General features: G+C 35.8%; 1 protein-coding gene across 1 annotated transcript in view; it reads left to right on the top strand.

Moving 5' to 3' along the window:
- The window catches only part of DCHS2 (dachsous cadherin-related 2), a 227,978-nt gene that overhangs the window by 153,502 nt on the left and 59,478 nt on the right, over positions 1-14,998 (top strand). The window contains exons 11-13 of the mRNA XM_032466667.1: positions 1,939-2,178; positions 8,572-8,706; positions 8,921-9,130. Of these exons, the coding sequence (XP_032322558.1) occupies positions 1,939-2,178; positions 8,572-8,706; positions 8,921-9,130 (585 nt within the window). The remainder of the gene's footprint in view (positions 1-1,938; positions 2,179-8,571; positions 8,707-8,920; positions 9,131-14,998) is intronic.

Genomic DNA, 14,998 nt, shown 5'->3' with positions numbered 1-14,998 from the left:
GGATGAAGATACAGTAGCAAACTTCTTTGCCCCCATTGTGTGTTTTCACAGGGTAGGAGGTGGTACCCAAAGTGAATCAAGGTAGAACATGACTAGTCAACCACATTATTCAACGACTTTAATATGGAAACTTATCTTTATACTGTAGAGCACAGGGAACTATATTCAATATCTTGTGGTAACCTACAATGAAAAAGAATATGAAAATGAATATATGTATGTATATATATGACTGAACTATGATGCTGAACACCAGAAATTGATACAACATTGTACACTGACTATACTTCAATTTAAAAAAAAATACACTTGTAAATAGTTGGAAATAATGTATTTTTAAATGGTTGGATTGATTTGGACATTAAGGCCCTGACTTCTTAAAATTGAGAGATTTTCTTTTTGGTAGAAGCATGTATTCACTGTCAGGTACTCTGCAGAAGTGACGTTCACTGTCACTTCCTTTGACTTGCTGTCACCATTTTGCTGGATAACATCTACCAAAGGTCGTGATGTAGTTTGATGGATATTTATAGGTACAGTGTCATTCTTGTGACATTGGAAGTGAAACTCCTTCAGCCTGATTTGCAGAAGATATCGAAGAGATGGATTACCATCACATTCTCTAAAAAATAGTCATGTCTGCATGAGCCTTAGAAAAAAAAGTCTCAGATGTATACCATTTGGCCCAACTGTTAGTAAGAGCAGTATTTGGAATGGGACTGAATGTGTAGGATTTGGAAGTCATGATTACAGTCTGGCTGTATACTGTTGGAAAATTTCATCAAAATATTTATTAAATCCTATACATATGGCTCCATTCTGAGGCATGAGTGAGCACCATCTAAAAGCCTGGCTGACAGAGAGATAGTCCAGACCCCACTGCAGATTTCTGTTAGAGCGGGGGTCTCCGAGGACTTGTTTCAACAATACTTAAAATGTTTTCCAAAATGGCTAAGTAAGGTCTATTTCAGATTGTGAAAGAGAATGGATAAAATGAGAGTTGTGTCCTGGTAATACAGGCATCATGAATCTTGAGCAATTGCCGTGGCTGTTTCAGTTACGGTACTTTTCAAAGATACAAAATGCTAATTGCTGGATGCATTCATATGAGATGGGCTACTTTTTCCTCTTACGAGGCTCATTTTTTTAATAAGGAAGACCAAGTGAGATTTTCACTGGTTTTTTGCTATGAAATGTAAAATGGTAAACAGTTAATGAAAAATCATTTTATAAACTCTGCAAACCTCTTTAATTATTTGAAGACAAGTTTTTATAGGAAGAGCATGTGTTAGAGAAGCAAATAGCAATCCTAAAAAAAAAAAACTGACAATTGTAATTCTATATCAGCTATATGGGTGCAAGTCTTTTTTAAAACACATTGCTTGGATGAGTTATATCCTTAAAAGGCAGTAGGGTAGAGGCGTTTTATTCGTGAAATTTATTATGTGAGTTATAAAATATTTACTTTTTTGTTAATAAAAAAGACAGTTAGTTGAGGGTAGTATAAAGAGACTGTAACTCTTAAACAAAAACTAAATCTCTCAAAGAATGTAGCCACACTTACCTTTTTGTAACTTTGTTACTTTTACACATGAAGTGTCATTTGACATGAAGATGGATACTGTTGGAACCTTGATATTTAAAAAAATTAAAGTAAATGGGTAGATACATAATCCTGTTGTAATCATCTCAGTAGACACTGATACGTAATAAATTATTTCTGAATTCTCATTCATCCTTATAATTTAAATTAGGATGACTCATCTGATTAAAAATGTTCTCCTTTATTCTAGATAATATATCAATTTAAAGTGGGTTGAATAATATTCTTTAACAGAAAAAGCTTCTGAATTTTTAGCGACTTAGACATTAAGTAGAGAAAGCATTCTTCTCCAAAGAATATTTATTATGTATTCCTTTTCTTCTCTTTCAAAATAGGTTTGCTAACTACAACTTGTCCTTTGGATTATGAGCTAAATACCCAGCACATTCTGACCCTTCTGGCAGTGGATGATGGAGTCCCAACACTTTCTTCATCCCAGACTTTGACAATTACGGTCCTGGATGTAAATGACGAGGCACCAGTATTTAAGCAGCACCTGTATGAAGCTTCAGTTAAAGAAAATCAAAACGCAGGAGAGTTTGTCACAAGGGTTGAAGCTGTGGATAGAGATTCAGGTAACTCAAAAATATGGGAACTATTGAATGCTAATAACAAAAATTGGCATAATTGACCAGAACAATGAAAACAGTTGCTAATTATCTCAAACTTCTAATATTTCTTTAACTAGCATACACATGAAAACATACAGGCATGTAAAGATAATGTGTACTTTTTACAGCATTTGCTTATGTTGCTTTTTATGATTATTTCTAGTGGAGTGATACATAATTAACATACAATTTATTTATTTGATCTTGATAATAAACAAGTACAAAATACCATATTTTATTTTTCTGACTGTAACAGATCATTGAGTAAAAGAAGGTAAATGGTTCTCTATTTCCTCTATATGTAGCATAAAGGAGGAGACAGGGTGCTGGTGTCAGACTGCCTGAGTTTGAATCCTAGAATCACCACTTAAGCTGTTTCACCTTGAACAAACTGTGTTCAAGGTGAAATGTATGTTCTCTCTGATCCTCTCTTTGCTTCTTGGTAAAATGAGGATTGTAATACAGCCTGATTTGTAGTACGTATGAATGAGTTATTGCCTACGAAGAGCTGAGACCAGCATCTGGTCCAATAAATGGTCAAAATATGTTAACTTACATCATTACTATCATTAATAACATCAACTGCTATGTCCAGACAAATGACTTTTAGTTATTGTGGCTAGAAATTTGTAAATGTCTTGGAATTGCTTTCCAATATCACTATGACTTTTTGGCATTTAAGTTGCAGTAACTTTAATAATATTCTTTTTAAAATTTTAAACAAAATAATTATAAAAATTACAGTGACGTGTTTGCCATTAACAGCAAATATATGCTGAATATTCCCATCTGAATTAACATAAATAGTTTAATAAGCTAGTCTTTTAAAATTCACATTTGTATATAGCAAGTGGCAATACATAATCAGTATAATATTTTGTACGTTTCTTGCAAGAATTGTAACAGATGTTTCTATGGAAATAATAGTATTAACACTAGCATTTTCTTCCTAGGTTGTTCATCAGAAAAATAAAAGATACATTTCTCTTGAGCTTTTAAACTAAATTACATGCCATCTAGATGCTTTGCCCTTTGGAAAACATTGTCTTTTTAAAAAAAATTTTATTGAAGTGTACTTGATCTATAGTGTTAGTTTCAGGTGTACTGCAAAGTGATTCAGTTATACACATACATATGTATTTTTTCTTTTCAGATTCTTTTCCATTATATATTGTTACAGGAAGTTGAATATAGTTCCCTGTGATATACAGTAGGTGGAAAACATCATCTTTTAATGAAATGCATTTTACTTGAATTTGTATGTGATGCTACGAAAACTTTCAAGGGCTAACCCAGTTTTCTCTCTTTTGACCAGAGTGGGGCAGTGTGATCCAAGAGTTTGCTTATTATGCTTAGCAACAGGGCTGGAGTGTGCTAACAGTTGGCTTGTCCCAACTGGGGCTTAAAGAATTTATTTAGCACATTTCTGGTGGTATGGTTTTTAGGTGATAGAAACAACAGAAAATATACATAAGCTTTGTGTTTCCAATATTTCCAACATTCTCTGAGAGCGTTCTCTGGCATATACTGAGTAACACAGGGCTCTGGGCAACACAGAAACCGCTTCCCAAAGCCCACAGACATACTGAATCCATCAGTGATGTTGTGTTGATTTAGCAATAATTAAAAGTCTGTAAAATGCTTCTCCCTTTGACCTTACTTTATTTTATTAACTTTATTTTTTAGAACAGACTCTGCCAAAAGGGCTAATTTTCTTTAATATTTGAAGGAGAAAAGAATTTCTCTCAAAACGTTTTGTTTATCAACTAAAGATGATTACCGTAAATATGTTTTCCAGTTTTTACTGTCAAGTTGCCAAGTGTTAGTGTTACTTTCTTTTGGAGTGAATAGTCTGCAGCCTCTTACTTAGAACTGCAAGTTTATTATTCTAAAGATCATGGTTTGCCGGAGAATTTAAATACAAAATTGCTGGGTTTCTGGCTTTGCATTTGTGGGTGTTTGAGATACACATTAGCGTCTTCTGAGTCTCATGACCCTTCACAAGTTTTGGAGACAATTTTGGCTTACTGGAAATCTCAGTGTCTTTAAAGAGACCAGATCTGTTAAACAAGTGGATATGTAAATGTATGTGAATTTGGGTGTGCTTTTGAACGTATTTGCCCTAAATATTTTTTTTTTTTTTTGCTGGTTGGGTTAAGACAATGAAAAAGGATTATGTATGGGAATTAAAATGACATAGTCAGGATTTTACCATAACTGGCATCATATTGGAATTTATGAATGGTTTACTTTATAGTATGTATTTTTTAAAAAAACCATAGCATTACTTAATACCAGGGTAACATATGTTTTCTAGCATTCTACAATGCAGTTTTCAAAATGTATGCCTACAGTGTCGTTTGGCATTCAAAACCCATAGGAATTTGAGCACTGAATGTTTATGGTGTATGACTCACACTGGTTCTAACAGGAGTTTTTTTCTGGTATTAAAAGGGAAAAACAACTACTATGTTCTAACTAAGATATTAAAACTGCTACAGCCTTTGGTGCCACCAACAAAGAGCTCCATTGTTAGTGAAAAAAGATCTGCCCCCCAGCGTACCTCTCCCCTAGTCCCGGGGGGCGGGGGGAAGGGAGAAGGCTGCCCCACCAGGGAGGATGACTCAGTCCCGGTGATGCATTGAACCAATCGTGGCGAATACAAAATAACTCAGCAGTACATTGCTGTACAAAAACGTCCAACTCTATAGTGAAATCTTATGCTCTATCCGATAAAAATGTATTCTGTATCTGGATTTATCTTGAATAAACTCCACATCTGCTTTCCTGGCAACTGTCTCACGCTGAATGTACAACCGCACCCACCTGCCTACTCTTGGAGCAGTGGAGAAGCACCGCCATGACAGTATTCCATCTATTTCATGGAATCTAAGACGCCATTAATTGTAAGATGCATCTAACTTCAGAAATGTTAAAATTTCAGGAGAAAAAATGTCTTAGAATTAATTAAATAGTAAGCAAACAAACAAAAAGGCCTACTCACCCAAAGACAGTCACTATTAAAACTTTGAAATACAGTCCTATTTCATTTAATCCATGCATTTTGATTATAGGATTGTTTAATTGTCTGCCTGCCTTTTAAGCTGTGAACTCATGGGTTCAGAACATATTTTATTTGCTTTTATCTCTGGTCCCTATGATAACGCAAGCTATGACATTGGAGCTCAGTAAATGTTTTCGACTATATGGTCTGAGAAACTGGAGCTTCTGTGAAACTGGCTACTTCAAGTTGCCTTCCCTCTTCAGAACTCATTTGTTTGTTTATTTCTTCATTCAATCATCCAGGCACAATCCTATTTTTATTTAGAAATGTTTGAGTTGGACGGGCATTGTACAGTTGAGGAACGAAAAACGATCTTCATAAAAAGTAAATCTGAAAACCACATTCCCTGGTCAGAATTCTTTATTAATTCCTCATGGGTTTGAGGCTAGAGTTCTCTCCTCTTTCAGCTTAACAACCAGGCACTTTAATAAGTGACTGTAGCTTTCCTTTCTGTCCTCAACTCCTGTCATTTTCCAACCTTTACTCGGGGACCAGGTTATGCAAAATTTTCTCTGTAAAAGACAAGGTACTGAATTTGGGGGCTTTGCAAGCCATACGGTCTCTGTCACTCACCTCTGATATTGGAACAAGGCTGCAGCAATAGATAATATGTAAAGAAATGAGTGTGGCTGGGTTTCAATGGAACTTTACAAAACCCCGGGTCAGGCTGGATTTGGCCAGTAGGCTATACTTTGCCAACCACTGGTCTAACATGTATCTAAGGAAGACATCTGAGTGACTTTGCTATTTTCTGCTCATCAGATGCAATATGGGTGGAAACTGATGGCAGTGAGTCGGAAGGGAGATAGAATGAACTCCTTCCCCCCTCCTTCCTCTCTCTCTTTGTTCCTTCCTTTCTGTGTGTGTTTTTTTTTTTTTAAACCAGTCAGCAATATCTGAAGTCAGATAGAAGACAAGTCAGGTAAGAACTAAACACAGACAGTAGATTTTATAACGAGAAGCTCATTGGTGACTGTAGAAAGAATAACTCGAATGGCACTGGCTTCAAGCTAGCCACAGAGAATGGACAGCATTTTTCTAAGAAGCTTGGCTATAGAAGAGGAGGAAAAAAATTCTTGATTTTTACATCTAGAGAAGATTATTTAATAATTATAGTGATTACTTTGATCTCATAATGATCACATCATCTCTTTTTTTAACCAAGACAGAATTTCTAAAAATTCCAGACTGTTAGAATCTGTTGTTCCTGTCTGTCTCATCCCACATTGTGAAAATGGGAACAGTACCATCTTACATCTACTTCTGTTGGTCCTCAAATAGATAGGTGGTGAGCATAATTGGCCAGGCATAGTGCTGCTTGCCAAAGGGACAGCCCAGTGATGCGTCAAACCAGTGTGGCCTCTGCCTTCACAGAACTTTCATGGAGAGTGGCATCTTTTCATTTTGGGACCTTTTATTTTTGAAATAAATCCACTCATTATATATGATGTCATTATGTGTTATACATTATATATATTACATATTGTATCATATATTATATATGTTTAATTCCCATCACTTGTCAAACCTAGAAAATGTCTTCATGTGCTTAAACGTAAACTCAAATCTAAAATTTCCTACTACATCAGTACAGTTATTCTCTAATGTGCTTTACCTCTGTATCCAATACTTCCTGACTTTTTAAAAACTTTCAGATTTTATTATTTCTATTATTCTACATAGACTTTCATCCCTGAGGTAACAATCCACTCCCCTTCAAAACCTCCTCGTATATTATTAAGGATAAATGAGGTCTTTATTTATAACTGGAGTTTGCACAAACACATCTTCACACTCCAGACTTTGCACCCTTCTCTGTTTAAATAATGTGGGATAAATTCAAAGTAATATCCTATGGCTCTTTTAGAACTCAGTTAGGGCATTGCTTCTTCCTCCTTATAATCTTCTGGAATAAATACAGCATCTGGTGACTTCTGGTCATGCTATCTCAAATATATTGATCCTATATTATTAGACTGTTTTCTCTAGGTCATTAATATGCCTGAAGTTTGTCCCAAATATCCCTTCTCTTTCAAGTGACATAGTAAGAAGACATATATATTTATCCTCATATAAAACTAGCATTGTATTCCACTTTTTCCAGTGCTCAGTTCAGTATTATACCTAGTAGACCATGGCAGAAGAAAATTTACTTTTTTTTAAACATTTTTTATTGAGTTATAGTTTAACAATGTTGTGTCAAATTCCAGTGTAGAGCACAATTTTTCAGTTATACATGAACATACATATATTCATTGTCACTTTTTTTCGCTGTGAGCTGCCACAAGATCTTGTATATATTCCCCTGTGCTATACAGCATAACCTTGTTTATCTATTCTGCATATGCCTGTCAGTATCTACAAATTTTGAAATCCCAGTCTGTCCCTTCCCACCCCCCACCCCCCGCTCCCTTGGGAAAATGTACTTTTTAAGACTGGCAAGATGGAAATTTGTAATTGAAGTTGTCTGTGAAGTCCAGAGGACAGTATTTCACCTTTTATTAAAGTGTAAAACTATTTACACTGAGTACTGTATCTATAGCTAGATTCTTGTTCGTTAAGAAAAGAGCACAGAAATGATCGAAAGGAACTTGCGTGAAGTGCAAGTGAGCTTCAATGTCATAGGACAGACTCGTTCAAGTGAACGGTACGAGTGATCTTCATAACCAGTGATGGAAATGGCGTGACGCTTTTCTTAGGGGAGAAATACAACCACAGAAATAAGGGAAGAATTATTTCCAAAATGCGTAATTACGCGGTACCGCATTTCTCACTCCAGATAGGAGACCGAATGCTGAGTAGAAAACAAAGTGAACACAAGACACACACATAAGCAACTCTATGTGCTGGCCTCCCGTGCTGAAGAATGAACAGAGTAACACAACTGAGCACGAGTTTTTAAACAGGGGTGTCCATCTACAGAAATTATCGCTGGCCCTGCAAACTTACAATTATGCCATTAAATCACAGTCAGAGGTGTTAGAAGGAGTAATTAGGAATATTAGGGTTGCACACTCATAAGAAATTTTTCATGAGAGGGAGAAAATCTTAAGCATTCATCATGGAGAAGTCTCATAAGACTTTTGAAAATCAAGTATTTCAGCCCATGAGGCTTTTATTTAACAAGAACAGCCCAAAGAGCTGTGTTTTTTGTTTTTGTTTTTGACTTTAATTTGAAGGTTAAGTGCCTTGCCTTTTTCATCTGTGGCCTAACAAGTTCATAGGGAAAGGGAAGACAGACAGATGGATTCCATCGGGATAATTGCTTAGTGTTTCTCTGTATTTTCCTTTAGGAATCAATTCCAAGCTTCAGTTTGAACTCATGCCAGGTGCTTCATCCGGGTTGTTCAAGATAAATCCTGACACTGGGGAGGTAGTGACAGCCACCACACTGGACAGAGAAGTTCAGGAAGTCCTCACCCTTCGAGGTAAGGGGTCCCTTGAGTGTGCTAAACAAACACACAAAAATAGGCAGACGGGAGGTTAGAGGTGAAATTTTACCTTTCAGTAGGGCGTCTTTAAATACAGTGTTATTGATCCAGTGCTACCCAGTTAATTTGGTCTGATGCTGTCTGGTTAGGGCAATATATTGGAGGTATGAATTAAGAGCCACTGTCTGTGTGGTCTTTTATTCCTTGTCAGTACTTGTACGAGACGGGGGAGTCCCTATGCTGTCCGGCACCACAACGATTCTCTGCACCGTGGAAGATGAAAACGATCATGCACCGGAGATTATTGTACCCACCCGTGACATTGAGGTTCTGGAAAACCGTGAGCCAGGACTTGTCTACACTGTTTTGGCCTCTGATATGGATGCTGGCAGTAACGGAGCTGTTAGATATCACATAATTGGTAAGTATTTTCTTTATTTAACACCCACCCCCGCCACCTCTCCAGGATACCAACTTGGTTGGCACACGCTTCATGGCGAGTATTCTGCATTTGGTGTCTACACAGTGTCTACACAATACACACCCTGTAGGAAAAACTGACTGGTGCCCTGGGTTTCCTCTCCTCCTCCTCCCCTGAACCTCTGAGCTCCAAACGCCTCAAAACCCTGCCCTTGACAACTCTTGTTGTTAGTAATCCACTGACATTAGTGAATGTACAGAAGGAACAGATCTTTTTTTTCTATTTTCATTTTTCTCATATGATCACTTATTTTTACTAATTTGAGCAATAAAGACTTTCTTTTTTGAAAGAGTAAATAAAATCAACAAACCTCTGGCCAAACTCACAAAGAAGGAAAAAGAGCACAAATAAGCAAAATAAGAAAGGAAAATGGAGAAATTACAACAAATAACATAGAAATACAGAATATCATATGAGAATATTATGAAAAACTATATGGAACCAAACTGGATAACCTAGAGGAGATGGACAAGTTTCTGGAAACATACTGTCCACCAAGACTGGATCAAGAAGAAACTGACCATTTGAACAAACTGATCACTAGAAATGAAATCAAATTAGCAATAAAAAACCTCCCTACGAATAAAAGTCCAGGACTGGACAGCATCACCAGGGAATTCTACCAAACATACAAAGAAGAACTCATACCAGTCCTTCTCAAACTCTTCCAGAAGACTGAAAAAGAAGGAATACTCCCAAATTCATTCTATGAAGCCACCATCACCCTGATACCAAAACCAGGCAAAGACACCACCAAAAAAGGGAATTACAGACCAATATCACTGATGAACATAGATGCAAAAATCCTTTCCAAAATACTAGCAAATAGAATCCAACAGCACATAAAAAAGATTATACATCATGATCAAGTGGGGTTCATCCCAGGGACACAAGGGTGGTTCAACATATGCAAATCAATCAATGTAATACATTACATCGACAAGAGAAAGGACAAAAACGACATGATCATCTCAATAGATGCAGAAAAAGCTTTTGATAAAATTCAACACTCATTTGTGATAAAAACTCTCACCAAAGTGGGTATAGAGGGAACATATCTCAACATAATAAAAGCTATATATGACAAGCCTACAGCCAGCATAGTACTCAACAGTGAAAGACTCAAAGGCTTCCCACTAAAATCTGGGACAAGACAAGGATGCCCACTATCACCACTCCTATTCAACATAGTCTTGGAAGTCCTAGCCACAGAAATCAGACAAGAGAGAGAAATAAAAGGGATCCAAACTGGAAAAGAAGAGGTAACGGTGTCATTATATGCAGATGACATGATACTATATATAGAAAACCCTCAAAGGTCCACACAAAAACTACTAGAGCTGATCGAAGATTCAGCAAGGTAGCAGGTTACAAGATTAACGTTCAAAAATCAGTTACATTTCTTTACACTAACGATGAATCAACAGAAAAAAGAAAGTAAAATAATCCCCTTTAAAATAACACCCAAAGTAATAAAATACCTAGGAATAAATCTAACCAAGGAGGTGAAATACTTATACATGGAAAACTATAAACCATTGATGAAGGAAATTAAAGAAGACTTTTAAAAAATGGAAAGATATCCCATGCTCCTGGATTGGAATAATCAATATTGTTAAAATGGTCACACTACACAAAGCAATCTACAGATTTAATGCAATCCCTATCAAATTACCCAGGACATATTTCACAGAACTAGAACAAATCATAATAAAATTTATATGGAACCATCAAGGACCTAGAAGTGACAAAGCATTACTGAAGAAAAAGAATGAGGCTGGAGGAATAACTCTCCTAGACTTCAGACAATACTACAGAGCTACAGTCATCAAGACAGCAAGGTATTGGTACAAAAACAGACATATGGACCAATAGAACAGAATAGAGAGCCCAGAAATGAACCCACAAACTTTTGGTCAACTCATCTTCGACAAAGGAGGCAAGAATATACAATGGAATAAAGACAGTCACTTCAGCAAATGGTGTTGGGAAAACTGGACAGCAGCATGTAAAGCAATGAAGCTAGAACACTCCCTTACACCATACACAAAAATCAACTCAAAATGGATTAAAGACTTAAACATAAGACAAGATACAATAAACCTCCTAGAAGAAAATATAGGCAAAACATTATCTGACATACATCTCAAAAATGCTCTCCTAGGGCAGTCTACCCAAGCAATAGAAATAAAAGCAAGAGTAAACAAATGGGACCTAACTAAACTTACAAGCTTTTGCACAGCAAAGGAAACCATAAGTAAAACAAAACGACAACCTACGGAATGGGAGAAAATTTTTGCCAGTGAAACTGACAAAGGCGTGATCTCCACACTATATAAGCAGCTCATATGACTTAATAAGAAAAAAACAAATAACCCAATCCAAAAATGGGCAGAAGACCTAAACAAGCAATTCTCCAAGGAAGACATACAAATGATAAATAGGCACATGAAAAAATGTTCAGTATCACTAATTATCAGAGAAATGCAAATCAAAACTATAATCAGGCATCACCCCACACCAGTCAGAATGGCCATCATTCAAAAGTCCACAAATGGCAAATGCTGGAGAGGCTCTACTGCTGGTGGGAATGCAGTTTGGTGCAGCCACTGTGGAAAACAGTATGGAGATTCCTCAAAAGACTAGGAATAGACTTACCATATGACCCAGGAATCCCACTCCTGGGCTTGTATCCAGAAGGAATCCTACTTCAAAATGACACCTGCACCCCAATGTTCATAGTAGCACTATTTACAATAGCTAAGACATGGAAACAGCCTAAATGTCCATCAACAGATGACTGGATAAAGAAGAGGTGGTGTATTTATAAAATGGAATACTATTCAGCTGTATAAACTGACAACATAATGCCATTTGCAGCAACATGGATGTTCCTGGAGAATGTCATTCTAAGTGAAGTAAGCCAGAAAGAGAAAGAAAAATACCATATGAGATCGCTCATATGTGGAATCTAAAAAAAAAAAACAAAAAACGAAAAACAAAAAAACACACACACAAATAGAAAAACAGAAAATAGAAAAAAAAAAAAAAACAGAAACAGACTCATAGACATAGAATACAAACTTGTGGTTGCCAGAAGGATGGGTGGTGGGAAGGGACCGGGATTTCTAAATGTAGAATAGATAAACAAGATTGTACTGTGTAGCACAGGGAGATATATACACCATACACAAAAGCCTTTCTTTCAGGTCTAGAGGTTGGGAGTAGACAGAGAGTTCCCAGGTCTAAAGACCAATGAAGCACTTCAGATCTAGTCTTACTCCGGAGATCGAGGTCTTAAGGAACTTCTACCCTAGAACATAATTTTGTGACATCGCTCTCTAGATCAGAGACATAAAGTTACTGGCAGAGGAACATTAACATTAGCATGGCAGTCTTGAGAAGGCCATATCTTATTCACTAAAAAAGAAAAAAAAAAAAAAAGAGTGAAGAAGCTAATTTTCAGCATATGTCAGAGTACATATAAAATATGAATTGAAGCTAGAGTAATGCTTGAGAGACTGCTTCTGATGAAAAGAAGCTGTTTTAGGGTCTTGTAAAAAGAGCTTTGAGACTAGCTTCTGGAAGCTGTCACTCTCTGCTAAAAATTCTATACCAAGCCACGCTTTCTGTGTACCACCCATTTTGCTCCAAAATGAGAATTGTTTTATGGCCTTTTTTTTCACCCTGATGATAAAATGATATATACTTGCAGCATATATACACAATTGATGAAAAACAACAGTAATAAATAAAAAATCTTATATCTTGCAGAGATAACTGATTTGATCTTTGGAAAAATACTTTTCCATGAACCTCAGTGAATGAAACAAACCGATTTTACACTGTTGAATAATTTATGTATGCTATTTTATCTTATTTTAGACTAATATACAGTATAAATGATTCATGTCAGTGAATATAAGTATTAGCATTTCTAGTATGCAAATGAATAACATCATTTATCTCACCCTCCACGTGTTTGTGGTTTTTCCAGTTTTCTTCCTGTAATTGATTTCTAGTTTCATACCACTGTGATCAGAAAAGATACTTGTTATGATTTCCATCTTCTTAAATTTGTTGGAAAATTTTTTGTGGCCTAGCACATTATCTATACTGGAGAATGTTCCACGTTCACTTGAAAAGAATGTGTTTTCTGCTGTTTTTAATGAAATATCTTATGTGTATCTATTGAGTCCACGTGACCTGATATGTCATAAGGCCATTGTTTCCTTATTGATTTTCTGTCTGGATGGGGTATTAAGTTTTCCTACTATTATTGTATTACTGTCCATTTCTTCCTTTGTGTCTGTTAATATTTGCTTTATAAATTTAGGTGCTCCTATACAAGGTGCATATATGTTTATTAATGTTATATCTTCTTCTTGTATTGACCTCTTTATCATTATAAAATGCCCTTCTTCATTTTTGTTGCAAACTTCGTTTTAAAGTCTATTTTTTTTCTGATATTCTAATTGTTATCCCAGCTTTCTTTTCGTTTCTATTTGCATGGAATGTCTTTTTCCATTTTTTCACTTTCAGGTGTGTGTGTCTTAAGACCTGAAGTGAGTCTCTTGTAGGCAGCATATAGATGAGTTTTGCTTTATTATTCATTCAGCCACCCCATTTCCTATGATTGGAGCATTTAATCTACTTATATAATTATTGATAAGTATGTTCTTATTGCTATTTTTGTTACTTGTTTTATGGTTGGTTTTGTAGTTCCTCTCTGTTCTTTTCTTCTTTTAGTCTATTCCCTTGCATTTTAATGATATTTTTTAGTATTATTTTTGGGTTCCTTTCTGTTTGTTTTTGTGTATCTGTTGTAGATTTTTGATTTGTGGTTAACATAGGGTTCATATATATCAATTATATATATACTTATCTTAAACATAGTCATTTAAGTTCAAACGCATTCTAAAAGCACTACGTTTTTTTCTTCCTTTCCACTATGTTTTATGTTTTGTTGTCATATTTTACATCTTTATTTGTACCTCTTAACTGTTTATTGTGGTTATAGTTGATTTTACAATTTTTGTTTTTTAACCTTTGTACTACCTTATTTAAGTAGCCTTTACCATTAAGGTTTTTTTCTTCATGTCTTTTTTTATTTGTTGTTATAGCATTTTCTTTTTCACTTAAAGAAGACACTTTAACATTTCTCATAAGGCCAGTTTAGTGGTAGTGATGACCTCTGTTAGTTTTCACTTGTCCAGGAAACTCTTTACCTCTCCTTCAATTCTGGATGATAACCTTGCTGGGTAGAGTGTCCTTGGTTGTAGGTTCTTTCCTTTCAGCACTTTAAATATGTCATGCCACTCTCTCTGGCTTGCAATATTGCTTCTGAAAAAGCAGCTAATAGTTATGAGAGTTCCCTTGTATGTGACTCTTTGTTTCCCTCTTTCTGCCTTTAAAATTCTCTCATACTAAGTTTTTCTATTTTAATTTTGATGTATCTTGGTGTGGGTCTCCTTGGGTTCATCTTGTTTAGAACTCTGTCCTTTGTGGACCTGGATATCTATTTCGCTTTTCAGGTTAGTGGTGTTTTCAGCCATAATTTCATCATATATGTCATCTGCCTTTTTCTCTCTCTCTTCTGTGATTCCTATAATGCAAATGTTAGTTTGCTTGATGATCTAGAGGTCCCTTCAATTATCCTCACTTAAATTTTTCTTTTTCTTTTTGCTGTTCTGATTGGGTGTTTTTCACTTTTCGGACTACAGTTCACTTATGTGTTCCTCTATTATCACCTGACCTGCTATTAATTCCTTCTAGCGTATTTTTCCTTTTAGTTACTGTATTCTTCAG

This window comes from Camelus ferus, chromosome 2, assembly GCF_009834535.1.
Source record: "Camelus ferus isolate YT-003-E chromosome 2, BCGSAC_Cfer_1.0, whole genome shotgun sequence".
In the NCBI taxonomy this organism is placed as follows: domain Eukaryota; kingdom Metazoa; phylum Chordata; class Mammalia; order Artiodactyla; family Camelidae; genus Camelus; species Camelus ferus.
Note: the sequence above shows the minus strand (reverse complement) of the source record. Positions and strands in the feature narration are given on the sequence as shown.